This window comes from Macaca nemestrina, chromosome 7 (assembly GCF_043159975.1).
Source record: "Macaca nemestrina isolate mMacNem1 chromosome 7, mMacNem.hap1, whole genome shotgun sequence".
In the NCBI taxonomy this organism is placed as follows: domain Eukaryota; kingdom Metazoa; phylum Chordata; class Mammalia; order Primates; family Cercopithecidae; genus Macaca; species Macaca nemestrina.
The window spans coordinates 102,922,110-102,949,486 of NC_092131.1; the positions used below are offsets into that span (position 1 = coordinate 102,922,110).

General features: G+C 49.9%; 1 protein-coding gene across 1 annotated transcript in view; it reads right to left on the minus strand.

Moving 5' to 3' along the window:
- Positions 1-27,377, minus strand: part of LOC105488344 (aggrecan) — a 71,968-nt gene that overhangs the window by 21,154 nt on the left and 23,437 nt on the right. Inside the window, exons 2-11 of the mRNA XM_071100717.1 lie at positions 18,204-18,280; positions 15,124-15,507; positions 13,989-14,163; positions 12,222-12,349; positions 10,459-10,752; positions 8,179-8,556; positions 6,632-6,806; positions 6,012-6,139; positions 4,315-4,608; positions 2,001-2,240 (exon numbers count right to left, since the gene is read on the minus strand). Coding sequence (XP_070956818.1) covers positions 2,001-2,240; positions 4,315-4,608; positions 6,012-6,139; positions 6,632-6,806; positions 8,179-8,556; positions 10,459-10,752; positions 12,222-12,349; positions 13,989-14,163; positions 15,124-15,507; positions 18,204-18,273 — 2,266 coding nt within the window. The 5' untranslated portion in view covers positions 18,274-18,280. The remainder of the gene's footprint in view (positions 1-2,000; positions 2,241-4,314; positions 4,609-6,011; positions 6,140-6,631; positions 6,807-8,178; positions 8,557-10,458; positions 10,753-12,221; positions 12,350-13,988; positions 14,164-15,123; positions 15,508-18,203; positions 18,281-27,377) is intronic.

Genomic DNA, 27,377 nt, shown 5'->3' on the forward strand with positions numbered 1-27,377 from the left:
ATTAATCAAGGCTACATTCTTTGCTTTAGTTCTTCTTTCCTTTGGCATTTGAAAAATAACCACACTGCATTTTAACCTTGTACGTACTTTGGGGCCTACTTCCCAGGTGGGGCCCCTGAGCACTGAGGGTGCTGGGTCCACTGGGCAGGTTTAGTTTGTTCTTGCTGAGAGGAGAATCTTAGAGGGGGAGGTGGGTCATGAAGAATAGCGGTGGTGCCATGCAAAAAAAAAAAACAAACAAAAGTTAGCTGGGCAGGACCCAAAAAAGATGATTTTTATTTTGATAGGTATATATGTATGTATCTATGTATCTATGTGTCTATCTACCTATGAAACACACCAGGATGACCATGTGTAGTCATAATATAACAGTTCCCTCTTAAATAAATTTACATTTCTTTCTTTCTTTCTTTTTTTTTTTTTTGGAGACAGGGTCTCGCTCTGTTGCCCAGGCTGCAGTGCGGTGGTACCATCTTGGCTCACTGCAACCTCCACCTCCTGGGTTCAAGTGATTCTCATGCCTCTGCCTCCTGAATAGCTGGGACTACAGGTGTGTGCCACCACACCTGGATAATTTTTGTATTTATAGTAGACAGTGGGTTTTGCCATGTTGGCCAGGCTGGTCTTGAACTCCTGGCCTCAAGTGGTCCTCCCACCTTGGCCTCCCAAAGTGCTGGGATTACAGGTGTAAGCCACCATACTCAGCCCTACATTTCTTTTTTTTTTAAAGCAAGTCAACTTAAAGAAAAATACATGGAGCAAATGAAAGTGCAGATGGTTCCCAGATATGGCTGAAATCAGCAAGGTGGTCAGGAACTGAAGTCTAGAAAACATTTCTAGCGGGCTGCTGGAGCCACTTTCTCACTGGTACCTCCCCACTAGTGGTTGCCAGAGTCCTGTGCAAAGTCATATCCTGATGCCAAAGAGGACTCAGTCATTCTTGTCCCGGTGAGGGCGAGGAAGGCCACAGGCAGGTGTGACTGCTGGGTGAGGCTGCTGGCCAGACTCTCCCCTGCTCTACAGAGGCATCCTAACCTTCTGATATGGAGGGAGGCCAGGCTTTGCATCTCCAATGCCCAGAAGAGGGCCTGACACCACCAGATTGCTCTGGAACCATGCACAGAATGCTGATGCATGGCTGGATGAGTTAGTGGGAGCTTGGATACACTCCTTTTTTCAGATGCACATACCCCCAGGGAAACCGACTCTACCAGGTATACACATATACTACTGTACATTGTTTTAAATCAAGCTTACCCCAACTGGAAGCTGCTAGATATTAACAATGCTCTATGGTAAGGTTCATTTGGGACACACCACATCTATCACCTCCTCTTGGAGATTTACAGTGTGTATTAGCATAGTCAAAGCTCTGAGAAGGTCTGCAGTGAGGAAAGCTGTTAATCTCTGTAAGCCAGCATTTCCCAAACCTTAGTGGCCACAAAACACTTTATCCAACAAAGTTTAGGGACGCTGCTTTCATCCTGTTAAGTATCATCTGGTTTAATTGTGACAGGTGGAGTTCAGGAAGTTCTGGCTGAGGAGGCCTGGCCCAGAAGAGGGACATGGAAGGAGGAGAAAGGCAAGGAGACAGGTCACAGTCAGACTTCCAACAGTAACCCCCTCCCTGGTTCTTTCTCCCACAAGAGAGGGTTGACGTTAGGGTAAGGGTGTCAGTGAAAGAGGACAAGGTAACTGAGGGCCCTCTGATCAGCACAGTCCTGGGCATTTGGGGATTCATGCAAGGGAAATAAGGGCCAGAACAGTAAATGTGTATTGAAGTATTTTACGAACAAGGCTGTTTTTGTCACTCTGCGGCAGGTCCTAGAGGCCAGTTGAGGTGGCTAAAGTTGCCCACAGCAGCACACCCAGACAGTGTCAGGGCTGGGGAAACAGCACAAATCCCAGGGAGGGAAACCCCCCACCCCACCAGGCACACTGTAGGCAGACAGGGGCATATGCAGCTTCAGGGTGTGCCCCAGAACCCAAACCATACCAACCTGGCAGCGGGGATGTGCCCATTGGGGTGTAGGCTGGTTCCCATTCTGTCTGGTTTTCTGGCTCAGTGGTGAACTCTAGGATGGCAGTAGTCTCCTCTAAGGGTACAGCAGTTGTCTCCTCTTCTACAGGGACAGCAGCCACACCAGGCACCACTTGGGTAGCGATCCAGTCCTCCACACCAGAGGGTGATGTGGGTGTGCCACCCTCTTCCTCTCCTGGAGAAGGAACCGCCGAAACCCCTAAAGGAGATGTGGGTAGTGAGAGTGAGTCCCTCTTTTACCAGTGACCCGTCCGTGGCTGGCCCTTCTTGAGAGAGCCAGGGGACTCTGAGGTGGGCCAGGCCCCACCACCTAGTTCAGCGGATGGCTGTTTGCCTTCTCGCTTAGTAAGAGCCATCGGCACCAGTGATATACTATCCATACGCACCATCAGCAGTTTAGTTCCGGTGATCTGGGTCATCTCCCCTGCAGAATCGATCATACATGCCAGGCATTGCTATAAAGGCTTATGTATATAAAATCACTTTATCTCACAACAGCTTTATGAGAGAGAGATGATTAATCTCATTTTACAGATGGGGAAACTGAGGCACAGAGTTACATGATTTGCCCAGGGTCAATGGCTTACAAATCGCAGATCTAGTCTTTGAATTCAAGCATCTGGTGCCAGACTCCATGCTCTCAACCGCTGAACAACGCTGCCGATCTTAGGGACAGGGATTATGTTCCAAGTGTGTCAGGACTAAAAATAGGAGGATGGTGCTTAAATTCCATGAAACCGTCTCGGCATTTGAAAGTGTGAAGGTAGGATTCATGGGCTGGGGGTAAGTGTTCTGGCGTGGGGGAACCAGCAGTGGGCGTGGTCAGCAAGGAAGCTGAACTGTGCAGGATAATATACAAGGCTGAGTTCACGGAGGGTCAGGAGTGGGCGGCTGGGGGTAGCATGGCTGGGAACTTCCTGGGAGGCTAACTGGCTTGGCTTCTGCTTCCCAGAGCAGGGAGACGGGCACTGGTACAAGAGCCTCATCAAAGCCTCTGGGAGAGAATTGAACTTGACTTTTAGAGTCTGGCTGAGTGGGGCTGAATTTCGAATTTTTTTTTTTTTGAGACAGAGTCTTGCTCTGCTGTCCAGGCTGGAGTGCAGCAGAACAATCTCGGCTCACTGTAACCTCCGCCTCCCGGGTTCAGGAGATTCTCCTGCCTCAGCCTCCCCAGTAGCTGGGATTACAGGTGCACACCACCAAGCCCAGCTAATTTTTGCACTTTTATCAGTAGAGACAGGGTTTCGCCATGTTGACCAGGCTGATCTTGAACTCCTGACCTCAAGTGATCCACCTGCCTCAACCTCCCAAAGTGCTGGGATTACAGGCATGAGCCACTGCTCCTGCCTTGAATTGGGTTTTAAAAGTGACCCTGGATTTCTGGGAAACTTGGGGACACTCAAGTTTTTTTCCCCTTAAGTTTATTTGAGAATAATTATAGATTCACAGGAAGTTGCAAAGACACTCAGTTTTGATGTAAACTATCTAAAACATGGCACAGGCTGTTATTACAATCTACATTCTGGTCCATGCACCCGGACCCTCCATGGACTATGCAGGAACTCATCTAATCAGAGCCCAGCAATTCCTTGGCTGCGGTCTGGCCATGCTTATTATATTGCTTGATGACACCACTCTCAGAAGTCCAATGGGGAGTGATGGTTGAAATGGTAGCATATCCATAGCATGGGTCAATAAAAAACATGAATCATCAGTGCTTAGTGAAGAATAATAGAATAATTTGACTAAACTCATCACAAAAATATTTGCAAGCAGGAGAGAATTTGACAAGGATGTTCAAGTTACAGGTTGTATAAAATAAAGCTGTATATTACAGCTTTACATATATATAAGTATATGAAATAAAGCAAACATTTATTGAGCATTTACTGTGTCCCAGGCACTATGCCAAGGGCACCACGTGCACTCAATTAATTCTTGCAGCTCTCTCTGAAGTAGGAACCATTATATCTCCATTTTCACACAGCTATTAAGTAGCAGAACCATAACTCAGATTCAGGTCTGCCTCATTTCTAGTACAGATAAATACCAGCTCAAGCCCTTATTTATCTCTACTTGTCTCTGGGGGACTTTAGAAGGATGACCTCGCCTTGGGGTCAAAGCCTGCGCTGTGCTGGTTTCAGAGCTGGTTCTGCCCCAGAGGGACTGACTTTTTCTTGCGCTGATGGATGGGAAACTGGGTGGTGGCAGGACGGGGTGAACCCAGGTCTCCAGACAAAAGGGGCTGCTGGAGCCGAGGCGAGGCTGCATACCTCGGAAGCAGAAGGCATGGTGCCGGGACAGTGGGTCCGGAAGGCCCGTCTGGTTAGGGTAGAGGTAGACCGTTCTCACGCCTGGTTTGTCCCCACCGCAGGCAGGCCTTGGGGTGACGATGGGGTAGCGGAGGCTGCCATCGGCCAGCCAGCCAGCATAGCACTTGTCCAGGCCGCGGCTCCAGGCGGCGTAGAGCTGGCCCGTGGTGGCCAGCGTGGCATTGTGAGATTCACAGAACTCCAGTGCTTCCTGGAAGGTGAACTGCTCAAGACGTGTGGCGAAGAACACCTCCCCTGGGGGCAGAGACGAGCGGTAGGATATGACCCCCCCACACTCAGGCCAGGTCAATCCCTGCCCACCCAGGACAGAGCTCCTCCAACCCTCCTTACCAGGGCTAAGACTCAGCCCAGCTCCATCACCCCTTCTTTGACCACTCTCCCTTAGATTTTCTGGAACCCTGGGAAATAGGTGACCACCGCTGTGGTTTGTACTGGACTGGGCTATCCTGGGACACAGGACTTTCAGTGCCAAAAAAGTCAAAATTCCAGTCAAACTGGACTGAGTTGTTTCCACAACAACTTTTCCTCCTTCCCTCTTTTCTGGATTCTCCAGTCACACTTAGGCATCCCCTTCCTTGGCTAAGCAAGGCGGCTCACCTGGGCCCCCTCCAATCCCTGTGCACCCCTATACCACTGCACTTAACACTGTGACTGCTGTGGACCTGCCCACCCCACACCCTGGGAACTCATCCAGGGTAGGGCTGGGTCGCAGCACCTAGCAATGCACCTGGTACCTATCCGGTTCAGGGCTAGGAGAGTTTACACTTACTGAACACCTACTTGTGCCAAGAACTTTTCATACATATCTCATTTAATACTCAAAAAAACCTCTGATGTACATATAAATCACTCCCATTTTTATAGATGAAGGAGCTGAGGCTTAGAGAGGTTAAGTGACTTGCCCAGGGTCTTGAAACAAGTGAGTGGCAATGCCAAGATCTTTCTGGAATACCAGCATTTCCAAAATTGCATTCAGTGGAAATTTGGTAATTTTCATGGAAATGGAAAGAAATGAAATAAAACAAAATAAAAGTCTGTGGTTAAAAATTGGGCAATGCTGAGTTAAAGAAAGTTAAGGAAGTTTTTCTTTTTCTTTCTTTTTAAATAAGTAGAGACAGGGTTTGGCCACATTGCCCAGGCCAGTCTCGAACTCCTGGGCTAGAGCAATCCACCCACACTGAGGCACCTCTGCCTCCCAAAGTGCTAGGATTACAGGTGTGAGCCACGGCGCCCAACCTAAAGAGGTTTTTTTGTTTTTGTTTTTACTGCAGGACCTCTCAGTGCCTTTGATTTGTGCCCAGGCACTGGGAATCTCCAAGAAGGAGTTGGTGTATATAGCATTTATTTATAATAAACTGAGATTTACCCACAGACCTCACTGCTTTTTAAAGGAACGGATGCTCCCCTGCAATGCCGGAGGAGACCACAGGAAACATTCAGTAGGAGAGCTGGGGCTGGATCTGAGGGAGGGCCTGGGGGCCTTCCTTTTCAGCAGGACCCTTTCCCACCTGGAAAGCTGGGTGGGATCAGGGGTGGGTGGGTGTGTGGTAACCCCCTCTCTTCTTTGTATCACCCTGTCAGCCCCCTGCCCACCCCCCTGCCCATCTAGGGCCCAAAATGTGAGAATGTGGCTGTACCCTCAAGTCTGTCCACATAGCAGTAGACATCGTAGGTCTCTGTTGATGGGCGCACGCCGTACGTCCTGACCCCTGGGCTGCTGTCCTTGTCACCCACGCATGGGGTCCGTGGGCTCACAATGGGGTACCTGCAAAGGAGAGTGGGAGGAGAAGATGAAGGCCTGTTTCGGGGGCTGGTAGATGCAGGGCCCTGGGCTGAGGCCAGAGGCCACTCAGGGACTTCGGTATGTCTTCAGTTGTCTGGTGGGATTCAAAGTAGGAAGAAGCCCCTTATGCAACAAGTTCTCTGGGCAGCCTGGGGAAAGGTCTGGTGGCTCCTGGGGGATTTCTGGCTTCAGGAGAGAGCAGCTGCATGGAAGGGCACTGGGTCAGGCTGGAGGGGAACGGGGCACTTGAGGAGGGGGCTGCTGCCTCTGTCTGATGGGGAGAAATGACCAAGAACTGAACATTACCCAGTGCCCTTCATCACCCTTTTGGGATATGCCTCAGTTGAGTCACTAATTAATTCATTAACCCACAAGGTATTGGGTGCTCAGTGTGCTGGGGGCCGTGCCAGTCTGTGGCTCCTTAAGCCTGACCTCTTCAGCTGGGTTTGGGCTGGGTGAGGAGCATGGCTTCACCTGACGGTCTGGTCCCTCAGCCAGCCGGCGTCACACTGCTCATAGCCTGCTTCGTAGGCAGCCTGGAGCTGCTCTGGTGAGGCAATGACCGCCCCGGTGCGCAGGCAGGCCTGCTGCGCCTCCTCAAAGGTCAGCGAGTAGCGGGTGGATCCTGGGCGGTAGTGGAATACGACCCCTGGGTGGGGAGGAGGGGGAGAGGAAGAGGGAGCAGTCAGGTTCGAGGACCCATGGTGTGCAGTTCCCAAGGCTCCATGGGCACAGAGGTAGGCCAACTTCTGCTGCCTGACATATTGGATTTATCAGGGCAATGCAAGCTGAAATCCCACATGGTAGCCATGTGGGTGTGATGGTGGATGGCAGTGTCCATCTGCCCCTCCCCTGTGTGGGAACCCCACCAAGGCCATTATGGAACAAGGCCACACCAGAGTGTCCTTGTTCATAGACTTGAGTCTGGGAAGCACTGGGCTCTATGCTACCTGACGTCCAACTCTCACACATGTATTAAGCACCTAGAACATTGTCATCTTAGAATAGGAGTTGGAAGCATTTTCTGGAAAGAGCCGAATGGTAAATATTTTAGGCTTTGTAGGCTATGTGGCTTCTGTAACAACTACAGTTATCCTTCGGGATCCAGGATGTCCTCAGATACCAAAATCCACAGAGGCTCAAGTCCCTGATATAAAAGTATACTATTTGTATAAAATCATCTCTAGATTACCTGTAATACCTGAAACAATGTCAATGCTATGTAAGTAGTGGTTATACGGTATTGTTTTAAATCTGTATTACTTTTATTGTTGTATTGTTATGTTATTGTTTCTTTTCTTTTGGAATATTTTCCATCCACGGTTGGTTGAATCCGGACATGAAGGACTGACTGTATTCAACCCCACTGTGATTGTCCTCAGTTAGCCACAGACAACTTGTCCACAGACGGCTATGGCTTTGTTCCAATCAAACTTTATTTGTGGACATTGAAATTTGAATTTTATATAATTTTCATGTGTCACAAAATATTATTTTTCTTTTGACTTTTTGCCCCTATTTAAGAATGTAAAAGTCATTCTTAAGTCATGGGCCATATCAGAACAGCTAAACCCGGCCCACTGGCCACAGTTTGCTGGCCTTTGTCCTGGGAGGTCAGAGCAGTGAGAGACCTCAGGGGTCATCCAAGGCAGTGGTTTTCTAGTGGCTCTGTTTTGTGGGGGTGTCTGATGGGGCAAGGAGGGGCCCTGGACAGAAGGAGCCCCGGGTGTTCTCCACTCTACTTCCCTTAGATCTATGTGGCACATGTGTCCGCTTGATGCAGAGACTGGATTCCACATAAGACCTCATTTGAAATAAATCCTTGGTGGCAAGAGTGTGGACCTGATAGTCTGGCCTATTGTTTTTGTTTCACAGATGAGGAAAGCAAGGTCTGAGAGGACAGAACATTGTCCCAGGTGCCAGGTTAAGTAGAAGGTACAGCCTTCAACTGCGGGAATCCCTTCCCTGCAGGCCAAGTTCTCTCCACTTGCCCCTGGATGCACCCACGGGCAGCTACTTACCCCCTGGCAAATGCGGCTGCCCAGGGACAGCGGTCACCTGCACGACGAGGTCCTCACTGGTGAATGCCGTGGCAGGGCCCAGGCCAGGTGTGGGAAAGCCCCAGGGCCTGGTGGCCTCTCCAGTCTCATTCTCAACCTCAGGGAAGGCAGTGGCCCCTATTTCAGGGGCAAACGTGAAGGGCTCCTCAGGTTCCAGGGGACTGGGGGAGACATCGAAGATGGGCTTTACGGTAAGGATCACACTGCCTCGGGCTTCACCCTCAGTGATGTTTCGAGGCAGTGGCAGCTCCATGTCAGGCCAAGTCACTGTCTGGACGGTGATGTCCTCCTCACCCCCCACTCCAAAGAAATTTTCTGGGATGTCCACAAAGTCTTCACCTAGGGGAGGGGCAAAGACAAGCGTTAGCCTCTCAGCCTGGGACCAGCTTGAGGGGGATGAGGAGTGGGCTAGAGATGAGCATGGCTCCTCCTCTTTCCCGGCTGGGGCAGGAGGGTACCACTGTGTGCCAGGGGCCTTGCCAAGCCCATTTCAGGGGTACTCAGCTATTGGCATTCATTGTAGGAGTCCCCACAGTTTCAAGATTGCAAAAGAGTGCAAGAGCTATCAGAGGGCAAGATATTGACCAATGAGCTGACTGCTCATAAAGATCAGTTCCCACCCCAACATCCCGTCCTGCTCAACACAGCTGCTCCTTCACTCGTCTCATGAGCACCTTGCCAACCGTCTGATGCTATAACTAACCAACAGGACCAGGTAAGGCAGTTACAAAGAGAAATCAGAAAATCTTGCAGAAAGCACAGTTTGTGAAGTTGATGAAGGTGTCTTTGGAGAACTGCCTGTCTCATAGTCATGGAAAAACGAGGGTCTCACGAAAGTGATACTACTTCCAAAAGAGTAGTTAGAATACCAAAAGGTTAAGAGAGGCTTCGAGGGGGAAATCCTAACTACTGTTGCAAAAGTAACCCTCTTCCTGTGAGATCAGGTTGTGGAAATGAAACATGTAATGAGTTGTCATTGTGTTATTACCACTTACACCATAAAAGTTTTGCAACTCCTCTTTCATGTGATGCATTGCTTTTTCCTCCAAGAATTAGCATGTAATTATGATTAGCATGTAATTATGATAGCATGTAACCCAAAATGTGTTAAATGGAAGATAAAAACTTACTTGAACATTTTGGTGTAATTTTTCAAAATAAAGTCCCCATCAAACTTTCCCCTACTCTTTTCAATAACATTTTGTGGCTGGGTACAGTGGCTCATGCATGTAACCCCACTGGGATTATAGTTACAGCCTCCCTTTGGGAGGCTGAGGCGGGTGGATCACCTGAGGTCAGGAGTTCAAGACTAGCCTGCTCAACATGGTGAAACCCCATCTCTACTAAAAATACAAAATTAGCTGGGCATGATGGCGCACATCTGTAATCCCAGTCTACCTGGGAGGCTGAGGCAGAAGAATCACTTGAACCTGGGAGATGGAGGTTGCAATGAGCTGAGATTGCACCACTGCACTCCAGCCTGGGCGACAGAGTGAGATTCTGTCTCAAAAATCATAAAAATAATAAAATAAAATAACATTTTGCCCAGTCTGGGCAACATGACGAGACCCCATCTCTACCAAAAGGAAAAAAAATTAGCAAAGCATGGTGGTGCCTGTATTCCCAGTTGCATGGGAGGCTGAGGTAGGAGGATTGCTTGAGCCCAGGAGGCTAAGGCTGCAGTAAGCTATGATTGCACCACTGAACTCCCGCCTGGATGACAGAGTGAGACTCTGTCTCAAAGAAAAACAAAAAAACAGAACACAACAAAACCCCTTTTGACCCTCCTTTTAGACACATTCAATTTAAAAAGGCAGACAGCAGCACCCTCCCATGGGTGCCAGGGTCTCATGTCTGACCCCCAACATCTTCCTAGGTGGGTACCCCATCTCTCCACTAGACAGATGAGAAGAGTGAGGTTCACGGCCTTGACTTTGCCAGGGTTGCACAGTAGTAGGTGACAGCTTTGATTCAAACTGGAGAAAACAATTTGGAGGCTTTTAAGCCTCTTGTGTGCTGATCGGATGAGACAGGGCTGGATATGCTGCAGTCTCAAGAGTCTCTACCTTAGTGCTTCCCAGAAACCAGTGAAAATGGAGGGGTGTCCTAAAAACATGGGGTTCAGGTACCCAGTGGCCCTTTCGAGGGCAAAAACCAACCCTCCCTTTCCAAGATCTCCTCATTCTCTAGGACCCCATTTTAGTGGCATGAACTCCCTTCCCACCACCAGTCGTGCCCCACCTGTGTAGCAGATGGCGTCGTAGCGGGATGAGGGGTCAGGGTAGCCCGTCTGGTTGGCGTGAAGGTAGATGGTCCTCACACCCAGGAGGTTGCCACCGCAGTTGGGCCGGGCCTTGGAGATGGGGTAGCGCACGCTGCGGTCGGCCAGCCAGCCGGCACTGCACATGTCCATGCCAGCCTGCCAGGCCAGGTAGAGCTGGCCCGTGGTGGCCAGTCGGGCACCCAGCCGCCGGCACTCATTGGCTGCTTCCTGGAAGGTGAACTTCTCTGGAGATGTTGCATAAAAGACCTCACCTGTGAAGGACACAGCCAGCTGGGTAAGGGTCTCCTCCCCCTCCCCCTGCTCTGCACCCCCAGAGAGATCCACACTTTTCCACGAGGTCTGGGGAGTCCTCTAACTTCCCAAAGTCCTGGTCCCACATGTCTGTATCTCAGATCTTGCCCTTCATTACTTATTTCTGGGCTTTTGTGTAGGATGACATCAATTTCCTAAAACAAGGGGACCAAGAGAGAAGCAGCAAGAATGGCAGAGAGATTGGGCAAAGGGTGGAGCAAACTTAAAATCTGGGAGGAAAATTCTGCTCAAAAGCCTCTTTGCCCCATTTGCATTCCACCATTAGGGGGATCTTTCCTAGGAGTTAAGCATTGCCCACTCAAGGCAAATCCTTTTAAAAAACTCAAATTATCCTGGGAAAAGCAGGATCAGACCTTGAGCCCTTGGAGCAGTGGTTCCCAAACTGGGGTCTCTAGACCCTGAAGAGTCCGTAAGGGCATCATTTGAGGACTGTGAGCTTAAAAAAAAATTTCCCAAAACCTAACAAGGTTGTGTCAGGGATAAAGGTAAGGCGTAAGGGTGGGGGCGGTGGGCATCCACTCACAGGGGTGGTTCTGGCTACCCCTGCTCAGTGGCAGCTCTAACTGGCCGTTCTATTTGTCTGTGGTTAGCCAAATGTGGGAACACACAAATAACTTGTTACCGAATAGGCAGGTCTGCCCCCTGGGGTGGGAATGCGGCAGGGGGCTATGGTGGTGAGAAAGCCTGGCCGCGGCCCCTTACTCAGAAAGTGCCTGTTGTCAGCTCTTCTCCCCAGCCTGGAGGAGCTGTGGGCACTGTACTCAGGTGGGGGAAGCGGGGGGCAGGGAGGGAGGAGACAGGCATTGCAGAGTCTGGAATGTACAGAGGAGTATATGGGTGCAGATGGGGGAAAGGGTGTCATACACGTGTGTGGGTAACTCTGTGACCAAAATTGGTGCCCTTTACAAAACAGAAAAAGTCTAGGTTTCTCTCCGCCGCCCCCGGCTCTGTCCAGGAACAGAGCTGGGGTTGCCCACAGGGACTCTGGGAGAGGGTCGCTGGGTGGCCAGCTGCCCTGGGAGCTTCGTTGCTGATGTAGTGTCGCTTGTGAGGGTAAGGCTGGGCTGGACTTTGACAGCATGGTGGACCTTAGAACAGGGATGTGCTTGTCACAGCAGCCAGGGTTTCGGCTGGGAGGGGCAATCCCAGGTGAGAAACCTCCTGTGACACGTGCTCTTGGGTACAGTGGTGACACCAGACATTTTGCAGATGTTGGGGCCACTGAGACCCTCTCCAAAGTGGAGCGGGAGGGGTGCAGACCTGTGGCCTCAGCCCACCTCCCTTCATGGCAGAGGAGGATGGAGTGTGTCAGGCCCTGAGCTGGCACCCTGTGTCAGTGGGGAGATGGGGAGGGGAAGGGGGCCTTGGGAAGGGAGCTGGGTGCCTCCCGGTGGGCAGGGCAGCTCACCCTCCATCTCCTCGGCGAAGCAGTACACATCATAGGTCTCGTTGGTGTCTCGGATGCCATACGTCCTCACACCAGGAAACTCATCCTTGTCTCCATAGCAGCCTTCCCGGGGAGTGTGGATGGGGTATCTGCCAGGAACCCGAAATGGAGGTGTGACACTCAGGGGACAAAGGGAAGCCCATGGCCTCTGCCCTTGAATCCTCCTCCCTCATCGGAGGAAACGGTGACTTAATATTGCATTTGACCATGTCTCTTCTGAATATGTCAACTGCCTATCCGTTTTTACAGTGAATCATGATTAAAGGTAGCCCCTACTACCCAATATTTAGTGGTACAAAACACACTTTCTCTATCAGGGGCTCATGTATTTTTTTTCTATAAAAGGCCAGACAGTAAATATTTTAGGTTTTGCATAGTCTCTGCGGTGACCACTCAACTGCCACTGTACCATGAAGCACCCACGGATATGCAAATAGGTGTGACTGTGTCCCAATAAAACTTTATTTACAGAAGCAAGGGGTGGGTTGGACTTGGCCTCTGGGTCATAGTTTGTTAGGCCTCGCTGTATATCATTTGCGTCTCACGTCAACCCAATGAGGTAGGTACTATCATCAATCTGCTTTACACTTGAAGAAACTGGGGCTCAGAGGTGTTAAACGATTTGTCCACAGTCACGCAGCTTCCAAGTCCCAGAGCTGGAATTTGAGTCCAGTTTTTATTTTTTTGAGACGGAGTCTAGCTCTGTCGCCCAGACTGGAGTGCAGTGGCACGATCTCGGCTCACTGCAAGCTCCGCCTCCCAGGTTCATGCCATTCTCCTGCCTCAGCCTCCTGAGTAGCTGGGACTACAGGTGCCCACCACCATGCCTAGCTAATTTTTTGTATTTTTTTAGTAGAGATGGGGTTTCACCATGTTAGCCAGGATGGTCTGGATCTCCTGATCTCATGATCCGCCCGCCTTGGCCTCCCAAAGTGTTAGGATTACAGGCGTGAAGCCACTGCACCTGGCTGAGTCCAGTTCTTTACGCCACCCAGATGTGGGCTCTTGCACTGTGCTAGACTATTGTCTCATCTTTTTTTTTTTTTTTTTTTTTTATGGCTATAGTTTTTGTATCCTAAGATCTCTTTTCCTACCCTGAGACTGCAAAGACATTTTCCTTTGTTTTCTTCCTGAGGCTTTGTGGTTCTAGCTGTTGGAGCTATGGTGCACCCGAAATGAGTGATGATATCATCTTGCCTTCAGGCTTTGTGGTTCTGGCTGTTGGAGCTATGGTGCTCCTGGAATGGGTGATATCATCTTGCCTTCAGAGTGCATTGAGATCCCTTGAGGGCAGAGTCTATCTGGACTGCTCCACACCTCACTCCCCAGCAACTACACTCAGGGAAGGATGTACCAAAGGGTTCAATTTATGTCTTGCTTTATTAAAAAAAAAAGGATAGAAGGTTGTTTACAAAAATACTGAAGACACCAAAGTTTAAAAGTGGGGAAATCATGGCAAAGAAAAAAATGGGTAAGAAAAAATGACGTGTAGGGAAATGTTGCTAGCAGTCCCTCATCCCATTTGCAAGAGAGAATCACAATAACAAGGGTTTGGGATGGGTCACTGAGCTCCTGTTTGGCCAAGGTATGACCACGGCCCCTAACCTAGACTGGCCACAGTGTCATGCTGGCACCAGCTCAGTCTGGCCAATGTTCCACCCAGCACCCGCTCCACTCCCCTGTGGCCCCTGACTCCTGGCCCCCACTCGCTGGTGGGCTGGGGCTCACCTGACAGTCTGGTCAGCCAGCCAGCCGGCATCACACTGGTGGAAGCCGTCTTCGTAGGCGGCCTGCAGCTGCTCGGGTGTGGCAATGATGGCACTGTTCTGCAGGCAGGCCCGCTGCGCCCTGTCAAAGTCGAGGGTGTAGCGTGTAGAGATGGCTCTGTAATGGAACACGATGCCTGCAAGACACATACACGCCCACAAGCGGAAGAGCTGGTCAGGCACAGTCTCTGATCACCGAGGCCCTCGCAGAATAGTCAAAGGGACCTTAGGGAACTAGCTGGTCCAGGCTGATGCATGACCCCCTGTACACCTTTGCATGTGATGCTTCTGAATTTGCTGGAACACCCTGTAATGGGGAGCTCACTATCTTACAAAGCATTCCTTTTTGAAGACTTATGATAATCCTGATAATGAGAAAGTTCTTTGAATTAAACTAAAATCTGCCTCCTTATAATTTTTTCTTTTCACTCCAAGACCCCCATATTGCGTTAGGGGAAAGAGACACTTAGAACCCTCTGCACCCTCAGCCCAGGGTCATCCTAGCAGAAACCCCATTTAAGATGTGCCCAGGAGTGAACTGTCTTTGACAGAGCCTCCCACTGTACCTCCCTCTGGGAAAAATCTGGTGTTGACCGAAGTCCTGAAGCTAACCAAGGACCTGACTGTTCTCCTTGGGCCATAGAGAGAAAGAGACCAGGGAGTCTTCAGTCCTTGCTTTGGCTTCTGGAACTGAGAATGAGAGTGGAGAAGGGGAGGGAAAAGACACCAGGATGAGCTGTCAGGAGACTGCTCTGACTCATTTCCAGGGTAACCTCAGGCAAGTCACTTGACCTCAGTTTGCTTGTCTGTAAAATGGGCACGATCACAAGACCCACCGGATCACAGGATTCTTGGGAAGCACAAACTGTCAGTTACCTGTGACCATAGCCAGGAAGTATTTAATGCTCCCTAAGTCCAGAGAGAATGATATTACCGGATCCATGTCACAGAGGAAGCAGCTGAAGTTAATTAAGTAACTTGGCTGAGGTGCGTGGAGGAGCTGGTTTGAAGGCCAGCCTGCCTGCGCCCACACTGCAGAGACTGCTGTGGGTCTTTCTGTGGGTGAAGCAGCGTCTGTCCCTGTGGGAGGCTCTCACCTTTCACCACGACCTCCAGGGTGGCCTCGCTGTCCTCGATGCCATGCATCACCTCGCAGCGGTAGACCCCAGAGTCATTGGAGCGCAGGCTCTGGATTTCCAAGGTGGCGTCACTGGGGATGGCTGGGTAGTTGGGCAGCGAGACTTTGTCCTGGTAGGCACTGTTGACCCTCACGCGCCCTTCAGTGGCCACCAGCAGCACTACCTCCTTCTCCTTGGACACACGGCTCCACTTGATTCTTGGGGCCAGGGGGGCAGTAGAGGGGGCGGTGGTCACAGGGTGCATGGGGTCGATGAAATAGCAGGGGATGGTGAGGGAGGTCCCCAGGAGGACCCTCAGAGGGGATGGTTGGGGGATGCTGACACTCAGCGAGTTGTCATGGTCTGTGTGAGAGGGGTGGGGTGGAAGAGAGACTTGTTAGTGCCTAGAGAGGACCACCCCGCCTCCCCATCCATCCTTCCAGCAATGCACTCTCCTGAGAGCGAAATCCAATGAGTGTGTCTGTCTGTACAATGAGGATGCTCCTGTGCCATGTGGGAATCCCCAGGAAGGCTTGCAACGCCCTTTCCAGAGCAGCGTTCCTCAAGACCCCTGGCCTCTGCACCTCCAGAAGGAAACTATGGAGCCAGAAAAGGATTCCAGAGGAGGGCAGGGCAGATGTCAGGGTCAAGACCACCTCCCTGTTTCTCAAACTGGGGTACTGCAGGGGGCATCAAAGCATGGAATAAAACAGGACCCATCTACTTGGAGTCACAGCTTAACTCAAAGGTTTTGGGAAAAATTATTTTGGGGTAGAAAAGTAATCTACACAATTTTAAAGCTGAGACAGAAAACTTCCAAGATGTGTCCCATTTGGGGAAGTCTGCTTTGGGTGCAAGCCTGACTTTGCCGCCGGGACAAGTCACTCTCTTCTGCTGTTTGGGAGTTGGGGGACGCGGGTGGAGAAGCAGCCGAGAAGATCAGACATTTTGGTGCACAAAGAGTCAGACGCAGGAGAGGCGATGGGGTAGGATCAGACTCCAAAAATGTTAACATAATGGAAAGTGTCAATAGGGGAGGTGCAACAAGCTTACCAAATCTTGTTAGAAGTAAAAGATCTGCTGGGAATGGGGGGGAAAAACAGCTTTCCAAAAAAAAAAAAAAAAAAAAAAAATAGCACCTTTCATGGAGACTCATACATGTATGAAACCTGTGCTTTCAGGAGACCCTACAGGTTGAAATAAAAAATGTTTCAGGCTGGGCGCGGTGTCTCACGCCTGCAATCCCAGCACTTTGGGAGGCCGAGGCGGGTGGATCATGAAGTCAGGAGATTGAGACCATGCTGGCTAACACGGGGAAACCCTGTCTCTACTAAAAATACATATATATAAAAAAATTAGCCGGCTGTGGTGGTGGGTGCCTGTAGTCCCAGCTGCTCGGGGAGGCTGAGGCAGGAGAATGGCGTGAACCCGGGAGGCGGAGGTTGCAGTGAGCCGAGATCACGCCACTGCACTCCAGCCTGGGCGATAGAGCAAGACTCCGTCTCAAAAAAAAAAAAAAAAAAAAAGTTTCAAATATTTGTGGGTGGTAGATACATCACAGGGCAAGGGCAGGGGAGCCAGGAATGCTTGGAGTCCAGCCCTTAACCTTCTGATGTCCCGGACAGTCCCACCAGCCCCTTCCACAGGCATCTTCCTCCGAGTGCTGGGCCCTTGGACCCTGGACATGGCTTGGTTTTAGCAGTAGTGGTTCTCAGGGGAGAGCTGAAAGGGACCGTGGTGCCCAGCTCAGCAGTTTTTAAAGCCTCACTCAAACCTAATGAACTGGTTTCCCCGTGTGGGCAGACCACCCCTGGGTACAGCCAGGGGTTGCATGGCTGTGGGTCTCCCAGCAACAGTACAAATGAAGGCTCTTGTCCCATATGTCTACAGATGCAAAAGTTGTAAATCAGGCCAACAGATTAAGTTCTATGTCCTATCTTCCTATTTGACAATGATACCTTTCAAAATGACCTGAAAGAAAAGATTTAAATTCAGAATTCTTGGATTCCTTGGTGTTTTGTCTTGGGATACAGTGACTGGGTGAGAGCATGGGGAGCTAGGCCCCCTTCTTTTTCCCACACTGACTGCACTGTGAGGGCGTCTCATGTGCTGCTGTGCTGGTCTCAGCCCCACAGCCCTGCTCTGCCCACACCCCATACAAACAGCCACTCCTTAGCCCCTCCCTTGGGCCCAGGGTGGCTCCCACCAGAGGTGTGGTGTCCCCATAGGAGGATGGACCCATGCAGGCCCTGGATGTGGCCTGGGCCCACTTGGATAGGAAATTCTGGGCATCCTGGGACCCCAGAATGTGCTGTAAAGGAGAAGTGCAGATTTGGGTGGACACATTGGCCCTACTGACTCCCCTTCCTTTGGAGAGGGTTGAGGCTGGAGGAGGGCCAGTGGGGGCCTCTAAAATACACAGCCAAGATCAGAGTCCTCTCTTGTCTGGGCCTAGGGGAGACATAACTTCCCTTCTGGGGTCAAGCCCATCCTAGGGTCAGTGGAAGGTTTGCTCATTTGGTCCAGTGCTCGATTAGCAGTAGACCCAGAGCCTGCCACATGCAAGAGACCAGGCTGGGGCTTCCGAGGATGGTTTGCAAAAAAGGCACATACCTGTCTGACTCCCTGGGGCTTTTCTCTGGCTGTCTTTCAAGTGACTTTTCTTCTGTGGTGCTCCAGCCAATCCTCCCTCAATGGCCCTTTCTCCACTGGTTTGTCTATGTCCTGCCCCTCCTGCAAGCTCAGTGTGCAGCAGTCCTCACTGATATCCATGGAGGGAAGGAGGACACCTGCCTGGAGCTCTCCCTGCCAGCTGTCGGGGCTCGAGGGCAGCCAGGAGCAGTGTTATCTGAGCGAGGTTCCTGGACGCGTGTGCCCACGCATGGGTGCTGTCCCATCACAGTTATGCATGCATCAATAGGGGAAGGGTGGGGCCAGGAAAAGGCCAGGAAAGGGGAAATTATATCCCTGGGACCAGTAGCACCAGGATCAGTACCCAGTACTCAAACCCAGTACTCATGCCTACTGAATACGTGAGACTTGCATAGGAATGTCCTCACCTGAAGTTTCTACAGTGACAGCTGCAGCAATGACCCTCAGAGTCACGAAAACCCAGAGTAAAGTGGTCATAGTTCACCTGGAAGAGGGGAGGCAGAGGCATTATTTAGACAGTGAAGGCTTGGTGAGGTCAAGTAGAGTCATGTGACATATGATGCGAAGTGATAATTCCACACCCAAGGACCTGGAATCATCTCCAGAGGAGGAGGCTGCACATGGTTTGTGAGATATTTTCTTCAAGAATTCTTCCCTCACAAAACCTTCACAGGTTTCCCAGTTTAATTCCAGGCATTAGGTTAATAAACCTAACCTCCCATCTTTCAGCCAGTGAAGTCTCATCTGAATGAGTTCCTGTGATGGTTAATTTTATGAGTCAACTTGACTGAGCCAGGGCACCCAGACATTTGGTCAAGCATTGTTCTGGGTGTGTCTGTGAGGGTGTTTCTGGATGACATTGACATTGGAATCAGTAGACTGAATAAAGCAGATGGTCCTCCCTAATGTGGGAGGGTCTTGTCCAATCAGTTGAAGACTGAATAGAGAGAAAAGACTGACCTCCCCTGAGAGAGAGAGAGAATTCTTCGTGCTTGATGGCCGTTGAGCTACAACATTGCTTTTTCTTCCCTTTGGACTTGAACTGAAGCATCAACTCTTCCTAGATCTCAAGCTTACTGACTTTCAAACTGAAACTACCCCAGTCAGTTTGTGTGGGTCTCAAGCCTTCGAACTTGGATTAGAACTACATGCCAGGTCTCCTGGTCTAGCTTACCAACTTACCATGCAGACCTTGGTACTTGCCAGCCTCTATAATTGCATGAACCCATTCCTTATAATAATTCTCTCTCTCTCTGTCTTGTGCGTGTGTGTGTGTGTGTGTGTGGGGGGGGTATGTGTGTGTCTGTGTGCATGTGTCCTGTTGGTTTGTTTCCTTGGAGAACACTGACTAATACAGTCCTCCAGGCCCAGAGAAGTGATGAGTTGCTCAACATCCCTAATGAAACCTGGTCCTGCCACCAACTTCAAATCCAGAGATCATGTGTGTTTTAGAATGGACCAGCCTCCAAGGTTTCAGGCAAGGTTTAGGGGCCTGGTTCATGGCAGGGAAAAGATATTCACCTAGAGAGCTCTTGAGGAGGCTGTGGGATGAATGGATTAATTTTTTAGGAGAGAAATTAGACCTAGGATGCTGTAGCTCTCCTGCTAGTTCAATGACTTCATGTGGATTAGAAAGACAAACCTTCCTTAGCGTCATCTGCTGGAAAGCTGACATGGTAAGTACAGAGGTCTGTGACAACCACAGTGTAAACGTGCACAATTGGAACCCTGACTCCAGCATAGGACCCAACAGAATGTACAGGAGACCCATCGGAGCAGCGCTCTCAACCTCAGCTGCACATTGAAATCACCTGGGCTTCAGCCTGGACCTCAGGATTTTTAGAGCTTGGAAGGTTCTAAGGTGCAGCCAAGACGGAGCACCGCTGCCTAGAACACGTGCAGTCTCATTACAGACACCTCATCTGACCTTCCCTCCACGGCGCATGCCTTGTGATGTTCCCCGAGTTGTTCTGTTGGATGGACTTGCATCAGCACCTACCCTGCCCTTTTGGTTTAAGAAGTGTTTGCATCACAGAGGGAGGGAACCTTGGAGCAGATGGAGGATCTGGGACTAAAGAAGAGTGGAGCTTTCAGCAACGCCCGTGGCGTTCCCAGACCTTTGCTCTATCAGAGCCCAATGGCCCAGCAGGTGTCGCTCTTGGCTCATTCACTGCTAGCTGTGGCTGGATGGATTTGGGGACGAGGGGAGCATCCCAGGAGTCCCTAGGCTCAGGAGGGGTGTCGGGAGGGCACTGGTGTTCCTATCCAGGAATGCCAGGGGCAGGGGCAGGGTGGGCCCAGGACTCCGAGTGACTCTTTCTGCCTGTCGATTGAGCGTGACATCTTTCTACCACCTATGCTACATATACGAGTCACCCCAGAAATGAAAGGGCTGTCTATGGGTGCTGCTGGGTGTATGAGGTGAATGCATGAGGCACGTCATCCTCACACTGGAGAAAGTCTGGAAAATCCCAAGGTTCTGAGAAGTAGCCCCTTGTGTCTCCTTAGGGATTTTTCTACCTAGATGCTGCCTTTTAAAGGAAAGTCTCTGGCTCCAGGCTGTGGCACCATGAGGGGCTCTCGTTCAAGCTCCGTGTGACCAGTGGCGGCTGGGAAATAGTTCCCCAGAGGGCAGAGGGCAAGGTGTCTTCTCCGCTCCGGGGAGGGGTCTAGACTTTCCGGCTCCTCTCTTCCCAGAGCCTCAGGGATTCGTGTTCAGACACAAGGCCCGCCTGTTCTTCCCTCAGAACACCCTTCATTGGGAGGTTGTGTGTATGTTTTCGGAGCGGTGTTTCTTCCCTCACTCTCTGAACAAGCCGGACATTGTCCGGGGTTGTAGGAGTGCTCTGTGGGGCTTGGACGGCTTGATTTCTCTCCCTGGCCTAGACCAGGAAATGGGAAGGAATGAAAAGAGGTGGGGAGGGGGAGAGTGGGGGTGGGGAGATAGGGGTGGAGTGGGTAGAGAAACTAATTTTATTTCTTTTTTTTTTTTAAAGACAAACTTTGGGATAGAAATATCGCAATAAATATGCTCTTGTGTTTGTGTGTTTTCTCAGCTGTAAAGAAAATAGGGAGAAATTCCATTCTGTCTGGTTTCCAAGTGTCTCCAGAACTCACTGAGCCTTTTATGCAAGAAGACTGACTTTGGCAGCCCCGAGTCCCAGCACGGCCCTGTCAACAGGGAGACCTTTCTCCATGGGAAGCTGAATTAGGTGCTGACAGGGCGACTGCATAGGTGAGGCAGAGGAAGGGGACAGGGAGCCTGAAATGAAGTGGAGAGGGGAGCTTGGGGAGCAGGAAGGGGATGCTGGGTGAAGGTCAGGTGAGAGCCATGTGGTTTGGGTCCATCATCAAGGAACTGACTTTCTCGGAGAGAATTATGTGGAGATTTGGTAGGGGAAAGTGAGGTGCTTTTAGCTTGAGCTGAGGCTGTGTGAGGATGCCTGCATGTGTCCCGGTTGGAGACAAGGAAACCTTCATCTCCTCATCAGCCAGACTCTACCCCATGGTTGTCTACCTGGCCAAGGTCTTGGCCTGGATTCCATCAAATTATGGGATTGAACAGGCAGCTCACCCACTCTCCCTGAATGCCTCTTCCAGCAACATGTGCAGTGGAGATCCCTCCTCGAGCTGCGTGGACCCCTACTGCTTAATAATCCAGGACCTGCCCCATGGCTGTTTCAAAGACTGAGTGAGATAATGTGACAGCCATCATCCCTCTTCAAGGCTGGACACTGTTTCTTTGGCTCTGCACCCAGCACAGGCTCTGGCACTCAGCAAGCATCCATCAATGCAACTTTCCTCCCACCTCCCTGGTTGTCAGGCCTGAGTGAGCCTCTCAGAACTGGGGGATTGGAAGAGAGTTTAGTGGTTGTAGAGAGGCTTCCTGTCCCAGGATGAGGGTTGGACTAGATGACTTTCCATAAATAATAAAACAGCGTTCATTTCAAAAACAACATTACCATACTACCAAACATTTGGAAAACAGGACAATGGGAAAAAAATGACCATCATCTACAATCCAAATCCTCATTATTAGTGTTTTGATAGTTTGCCTTCTAGTCACCCAGGCTGGAGTACAGTGGCATGATCTTGGCTCACTGCAACCTCTGCCTCCCAGGTTCAAGCAATTGTCCTGCCTCAGCCATCGAGTAGCTGGGACCACAGGTATGTGCCACCATGCCTGGCTAATTTTTGTATTTTTTGGTAGAGACAGGGTTTCACCATGTTGGGCAGGCTGGTCTCAAACTCCTGTCCTCAAGTGATCCACCCACTTTGGCCTCCCAAAGTGCTGGGATTATAGGTGTGAGCCACCTTACCTGGTCATTCAAGTCTTTTTTTTTTTTTTTCAGGTATCTACTTGTGTTTTTTTGTAATTGTAATCTTTTTGCATGCTAGTTGCCTTTTCCACATAACACAATGGACCACACAACTTCTTTTCTTTCAATCCTTCACTACTGATGATCATGATGCTTTACAATTATGACCTCCCTGCCACGAATCCTGTACATGCAGCTTTAGCCTCTGATTGCATGGTAGGTGCTCATTCCTTCACAAGGTGGCCCATTCCATGGCTGAGTAGCTCCAATTGTGCTCAAGAACTTTCAAGATTGAGTCAAAATGGCTCACCCACATTATAATTTCCACCCAAGAGTTCCACCATCAGGAGCCCCACAAAACACATCCCCTCCTGTTTCACAGGACTCGTGGTGAATCTTCAGAGGTCCAATCTGCTTCCTGTCTGCTGTTCTTCCATGGAGACATTCCTGGTCCCTCCAACCAACCCTTCCTCCTGTGGTGGCCTTCTGGACCTCTCTTTACCCCCTGGAGCCACAGAAGGTCTAAGCTGCGATAGACCTTAGTGAACATCAAGCCTAACTTCCTCATTTTACAGGTGAAGAAACTGAGGCCCAAGGAGGAGACTGAGTTGCTCAAGGCCATATGGTAGGTTGGAAGTGGAGCCAAAACCAGAACCCAGCGCCAGGGGACCTGGCCCTCACAATTCCCAGCATTAACGAACTTCATAAGGTAGCTGCTGTGTCTGTCTTGTTCTCCATTGTCTCCCTGGCACCCAATGTAGTGTGTGGCACAGAGAGATGAAATGTCTGTTGAATGAATGAATGAATGAATGAATGAATGAACAAATGGTGGCCCGTACATCCTTAGAAGTAATCTCCTCCAACAAGGCCTTGGGGGGAGGAGGGCTGAGGATGGGACTAGAGGCTCATATGGGATGAGCACCTAGGTGGTGCCCGGCTGAATGAGGTAGACCACTACCACTTCACATTCAGTAAGTCTCAGCTAGAGACACACTGCTTGCTTGTGATGTGCATGGCTGTATTGATTAATGATAACACTTCAGTGTAGCATGTGACTTTGGGAAGGTCATAGGCCATTTGCGGCCCAGAGGAGGAACAATCTGGGTCACTCCTTCCCAGGGCTCCAAGGAAAACCAGTGTTATGCTACAGCCAACTGACACCAGCCAGCTAGAGTCCATTTTACGCATCCCTTTCCGATTTTGTGTTTGGTGACATCACACTGGTAGTGTGAAACTGGTTATGATGGGAGTATATACACCATGTATATCAGCAGACACTATCAACAAGGTAAGACCTCTTCTTTTCCTTTTTCTTTCTTTTCCTTTTTGAGAGTGGATTTACCAGCACACTGCTGAAGTAACTACAGCCATGGGTCACATAACATTTCAGTCAACAACGAACTGTACATACGATGATGGTCCCGTAAGATTCTAATGGGGCTGACAAACGCCAATCACCTGGTGACGTTGTAGCCGTCGTAACGTCATAGTGCAATTACTTTATTTATTTTTACAAATTTAGTGTAGCCTAAGTGTACAGTGTCTATAAAGCCTACACCATTGTATAGTAATATCCTAGGCCTTAGCGTTCACTTACCACTCACTCACTCACCCATCCAGAGCAACTTCCAGTCCTGCAAGCTCTGTTCATGATAAATGCCCTATAGGTGTACCATTGTTTCTCTTTTATATGGGATTTTTACTGTACCTTGTATATACAAAGGGAGGTATTTGTGTATCTAAACCTATCTAAACATATAGAAGGTACAGTAAAAACACAATATTGTAACATGCTGTATGGGTGTGTCACCTAGGAGCACTAGGCTATACCATATGGCCTAGGAGTGTAGTAGGCTGTACCATCCGGGTTTGTGTAAGTACATTTTAGTGGAGGGGTCTCCACTGCACATGTTGCTGGATGACAAAATTGCCTAAGAATGCATTTCTCAGAATGCATCCCTGTTAAATGTTGCATGACTATAATAGTAAAGAAAGAAACGGGCTGGGGAAGGATAATGAGCACTTTTCTTTCCTTTGAATGAAGTCTCATTCTCCATTCATTGTGCTGTCCTTCATGTGTCCCTGGGGACATTGAGACTGGCCCTAAAACCAAGGCCACTTTGCCGGCCCTAGAGTATGGTCAGGCCATGTTCATCTCCATGTCACCTCCCCTGGCCCAGCCTGAGTCCACATCAGTGTAGACTCAGCAAATGTTTGCTGGCTATGCGAATGCCCGCCTCACCCTCCCAGACCCTGCAGGCCTCCTCCCTGACGCCTCACCAGCCCTTGGCCCTGGGTTCTATTCCCCCAGCTATGACTTTCTACACGCTTTTTAGCACCTAATTTTTCTTCTGTTGTTTTATGTGTGCTAACTTTGTCTCACCACGCAGACTGTGACCTCCGAGAGGTTGAAAATCAAGGCTTAAATTAAAACAAAATCCCTCTATGCTAACTCACCAGGAATAACACAAAATAGTATTTGACACCTCCTTGTTATATGAGCAAGTAGACGTTGGGGTTTGGTAGACTGATGGACCAGTAAGATCTGCCTGCAACCAAGTGGCTCTGTGTCCCTGACTTAAGTCCTAGAAGATGGATTCCAAAGGACCAAGGTTCCCCATTCCTGCAGTCACCAGCCACCAGCACATCACTTATTTGCAGCCTAATTTCCCAATGGCATCTCTTCTCTTGTCACTCGCTCATGGACCAGATCATCCTGATAGCTGTGCATAAACGCAGTAGCACGTGCACTTGAGGCTGGGATTTCAAACCTAGTGTAGGGAAAAGGCCAGGGATCCTACACCAAGAGCACATCTGGTCAGAGTCACCCCAACCGCAGCTGACAACTTCCCACATACTCTAAAGACATGGTGGAATGGTGTAGAAACGGGATGCCAGGAAGCTGATTTCAGTACCAGTTCTGTCCTAACTCACCAGGAAACTCATGTAAGGCCTCAGTTTACAGTTTTCCCTTCTGTAAATTGGGATCCTCATGCAAACGTCACCCCCAGGGAGATTGTGAAGGTAATTTTTATAGATGCTAATACTCTTTTGGCATTTCCTCCTCTTTCTCTTCTCCCCATCTTCTTCAACACCTTGTCTTTTTCCATATCTTTCATTTCCTTTTTCCAAATTTGTTACTTGCCCTGTCATCACCGAAGCATCTTAAGTCAAATTCCACAAGTGTTTTCCTCCGTTCCGGGCAAGTGTGTGGGTCCTGTGAAAAAGGCAGTAGGCAGCGGGGTGGGGAGTGCTGCAGATAAACTCTTCAAGGCCATACTTTCGTCTAGGATTGGCCTTGAGTAGCTCTTTGCTAAGATAGAGGGGCCCAGTGAAGGGAAAGAAAGGTTTTTCCTTGGAGTTGCTTCTAGCCTAATGGGTGCAGACAAACCTGTATCCAGAGATAGCAGACATGAGTGAGTGGGCTCTGGGTCCTAACCTTGACCCTGAGTAAAACGGCTGCCTGAGCCTTGGATTTTCCATCTCTGAAATGGGGGCAGGTTGGGAGAATTAGCTCTGGAGTTCTCTGAGATTCTAAATGCCAGCTCCACGCAGCGCAGAGGAGAGTTCCACCTTCTTAACTTCTGGGGACAGAAGGAGCTGCATCTCCACCCTCTCGGCCACCCTCGTGGCCAGAGACCTGCTCATCACTTGCTGTTCTGCTGCAACATCCAGGGCAATGCACAAGGGTTTCGCTTGCCTGCTAAGCACATTCTCTGGGAAGGTCCAGCCTATTCAGAAAGATGTCCCCATGCCCTCACTGTGCTAGGGAGGAAAAGGCAGAAAGGAGAGCTGTGAGGTTGGGAGGGTGGTGCACACGTCTAACAGAAGCGAGGGGAGGCTCTCTGAGGAGCAAAAGAAGGCTCAGGTAGTGGAGCTGCAAGAAAAGAAAATAAGAAACTGAGAAATGACACCATGGAGGGTGTCATAACTGCAGGCTGTACTTGTTACTTGACTGCCGATGTGGCATGGGCCTTATACCCTGGCAGTGCCCTATTTGAATCTGGGGCTAGGGTTGGCCTTGTTCTTTCCCTCTCTTCTTTTGCTCACACAGTTCCACTCCTCCTCTTTAGCTCCATGTCTGACCTAATCCCACCTTCCTTGAGGTCCTGTGCAAATGCCACCACCTGGAAACCTCCCCCAGCCTGAAACTCTCTCCTCTCTGCCTATGTCCTTTGTCATTTCTTGTTGTTACAACCAACTTATTAGCAGACTCATCCTGGCTTGTGGCTTCTTTTCCACTGTTGTTTTAAACTACCAGGCCAACCACTTAAGGGATGTGTGCATGGGTGGGTGTAATGGCCAGGGTGGGAGCAGGGCTGGTGCAACAGAAAGAGCATGACTCTGAGTCAGACAGATGTGGCTGAATCGCAGCTCTGACACTTTCCTGTGAGCATATGACCTTGGCTCAATTATTTAACCTCTCAGAGGCTCAATTTCCTTACCTCTAAAGTGCTGATAAGATAGGATCTATCACATAGCATAGGACGCTGTAGGACTTAAATGAGAGATGCTGAGTTGGCCTCCTTTCTCAAGGCTTGTCTGGCTGGTTCCTCCCTCACTGAGGAGCGAGAACACCTGCATCGTGTATGCCCCTCACTGCATTTCATCTAATATGGATACACTAAGCACCTACTATGGGCACCGAGGCCAGTCTTAGCACACAGTAGCCACCCAACTAATGGGTGCTAGCCTGATAAGGAGTGCCACTCACATACAATTTGCATCTATATCTAATTTAAATGATGGTCCAAGTGAATGGGGCACTGAGGTCAGTCTCTGCACAAAGTAGCTGCCCAACTAATGGGTGCTAGCCTGATAAGAAGTGCCACCCACGTACAATTTGCATCTATATCTAATTTAAATGATGCTGTAGGTGAATGGTCATTTGTTCTGCAATGATAGCAAACAATGGGACTCCCCACCCCGCCAACTATTTTAGCCTAGGGATCATTCCTCTATTCACCCCAGGACTAGGATGTGAGTTCAAATAAAACTGTGGACTGTAAAGTAAGAACCTAATCTGCCACTGCCATCTCCACGGCTTGCCACAGAGCTCTCGGAGCTTCTCTGTGGTCAGGGAGGGCAGTCACCCCCTCTCTATCTTCAGGCAACAGTGGGCATTTTATAGCCAGAATCCACTTATGCCATGGCTTCAGGAACAATCTAGGGGCCATCTTTAGGAAGGGCCTGCTGTGTGTCAGGAACTGTTCTCTGAGTTGTACATATGCCATTTCTTATCCTTAGAACAATCTTCATAGG